Here is a 2,826-nt window from a genome sequence, read left to right as displayed (position 1 = left end):
ATATACATACATATATATATATATATATGTATGTATATGTATATATATGTATGTATATGTATATATACTCGTAATTTATTTTAGTAATCTAGTCATTTTAAGGCCAGTCAGTCCAGTATTTAATGAATGGCTGTTGTAAGTTTTTATAACTACCTGTGCTTAAAATAAAATAAATTTGAATTTAACAAAATTATATAAAGACAGGAACACGTCATGGGATATTTGAAAACAACTGGACTTTTGTGTTGCTAAAAGTACTTGAACATGACATAACTGCATGTTTTTTACAAATACATAACTAGAGAAACAAAATAAACAAAATCAATGCAAAATACATAAATGACTTGTTCTATTTGATCACTAAAAGCATCTTCAGTCTTTATTACAGTACAGTTACATTGCAGTATGGTCCTGCAGTATATATTAACAAGCTTAGTGCCTTCTCTTCACCACAACCTTGTTAATTTTAATAAAATCCGGTGTAATTTTTAAATCTGCTGCTATAGAAAGCATTGTGAGGTTTTGGAGAAAAACAAATAAAAGTTCAACAGAGAAACGCCTTTTCTATAATATTACACATCTTTCAGTGTTTTTATTGTTTATCTCCAAGAACTAAAGTAACAGAAACAGCGAGTCACACAGTAAAAAGAGACTCAAACAGGCTCTCGTGGTGTCTGATCACGTTTTGGCACAACGCCCATCCTGCAGCGGCGTGGAGGAGGACTCAACTCAGCTGTGTTGACTTAGAGCACAATACATTTAATGTGTGACAGAAATCTCCCTCAAACATGATGAATTAAATCAGTTTAATAATCCTCCATTAAAATTCTCCATTTTTGCAAGAAATAAACAAACATCCTCCAAGCTGACACTCTGTCAAAGAGTAAAACAACAAATAGAGTAGTCGATACAGTTTATATGTTGGTTGTTCATTTGAGTGTTCTTAAAATAGGTTTGGGGCTGCAGCATTGTTTCTGCTTGCTACAGAACACCCCACCCCCCCACCCCAAAAGGGGATGCACCCCACAGTTTGAGAACTACCGGATATCGCCCAGTTTTAACTTCAGCTTTATTCTCACTGGGGTATTTTTCTTACCTTGTCTATTCTGTCATAAAAACTTTCTTTAAAGTTAATTTAAACATTCCAGACTGTGTTTTTTTTAGAAGGGAACAATGAAATGTGACATCCAGACTCTTTGGGTTTTCTTCATTTCCTGTCTTACTCAACACTAAGACAGGTCCTAACTGTTTTTCCAGTTCCTCATATTAAACTGGCTCCTGACTGTAGAGTCAGCGTTAAATAAAGACAAGACAGTGCTATTTCAGAACACTGAAGAATCTGAAAGTGTTGCTGCGGTCTCATTGGTTTCTCCACTCACTCTCCCTCGCAGATCACTCCTGTGGAAGACGGCATGAAGAGTGTCCTCCCAGACTCGCTCCACATCTTCAACGCCATCAGCGGCACGCCGACCTCCGTCACCATCCAGGGGGTGCCGCACTCGGCCTCGGTGATATGATCCGGATCAGGGCTTGTATATTCACTGATGAGGCCCATGTTGCTGCTGGGACCAGAGACTGCTCTCACCCTTGTTTTGCACCCCGGTCGTATCAGACGACCACAAACGAGGCACTGGACTTTTTATCACACTTATGGTGGGCCTGTTGACGGTTTAGACGACAGCACTGAGGAGAGGCCTGAGAAATGGAGAGGACTCTATGCAGAAATATCACGACTATTTTTTTTTCTGTTTGATTGTTTTCTGCGTTATGGACAGAAATTAAGTTTGATGAGACGAAGAATAAGCAGTGTTTTCCAATGAAAAATTCCTTTCGGAATTTTTTTTTTACATGCATGTTGCTACATCACCCAGAAAAATCCCGTTTTTTCTTATTTTGATAATATTTCACAATATGTTTCTTATGTACAGTATTCCACTTTTGTAAGCCACTGTATCAATAAATGCTGCATACGTCGAAGCTCATCTCCTTCATCGTCAAGAGACGTTTTCAGAAAAGGCAGTTTTGCAAAGTTAGCATCTTAAATCACTTTATTGTCTTAGGAGTTTTGAAATATTTAAAGCCATTGCATAAAGTATATTCAACATTGTTCATTATTGTATATAGAAAAAGACTGTGCAATATCTGCAGAGTATCTCGCGGTGTGGGAATCAGACACTGTAAGAAAAATGTTCACCTTCTTGCCAAAGCGATGAGGTGTTGGGAAAAGACACTTAACTTACTGTGGGAGAAAGCTTTTGCTGTTTTATGTTGTTTTTTTTTACTGTTCAAAGAAATGTTTTATATCTGAGCAGCATTGGATTTTTTATATATTTAACACAAGTCACTGTTCTGCTGTAAGCTGAGATGTTCCCTTCTTCTTTTCTTTTAATTAAAAACACCCATTTCTCTTCTTTTGCACTCTTGTGTCTGAGACTGTCAGAAAATGCCTGCATGATTGTGTGTATTTTGTCTGTTAGCAAAATTTCTCCAGAACAAAAAGGCGGTTTTCAATGAAACTCCCAGTATTCCTTTCAAACTGATTACCAGTTTGCTTCAAGATGGCTGCCACAGCTAAATGACTTTAGAAAACACCAAATTAGCTCTAACTCAACCATTCTGACAAACGACGTGATAGTAACTGAAACACTTGAAATCTACAGATGTACTAAGTTTTTGCTGAAAACATTGGCATTTAGTGATGGAGTCAACCCTGCCTGGCTGTTAGCAAAATATCCCATGAACTGATTATCAGAGTTTTGTGAAGTAATCACTGGATGGTTCTTTACAGCAGATTACCTTTTGATGTCAACCTAATTCAAGATGGCT

The 2,826-nt window shown here is 37.3% G+C and overlaps 1 protein-coding gene across 1 annotated transcript in view; it reads left to right on the top strand.

Moving 5' to 3' along the window:
* The window catches only part of LOC119419632 (dedicator of cytokinesis protein 9), a gene marked incomplete in the record, with an annotated part of 138,803 nt that extends 136,852 nt beyond the window's left edge, over window positions 1-1,951 (top strand). Inside the window, 1 exon segment of the mRNA XM_037686987.1 lies at window positions 1,392-1,951. Within this exon segment, the coding sequence (XP_037542915.1) occupies window positions 1,392-1,517 (126 nt within the window).
* Between the last annotated feature and the right edge of the window lie 875 nt (window positions 1,952-2,826).

The sequence above is a fragment of the Nematolebias whitei genome, chromosome 13 (assembly GCF_014905685.2).
Source record: "Nematolebias whitei isolate Nwh7 chromosome 13, NemWhi1, whole genome shotgun sequence".
Classification (NCBI taxonomy): domain Eukaryota; kingdom Metazoa; phylum Chordata; class Actinopteri; order Cyprinodontiformes; family Rivulidae; genus Nematolebias; species Nematolebias whitei.
Note: the sequence above shows the minus strand (reverse complement) of the source record. Positions and strands in the feature narration are given on the sequence as shown.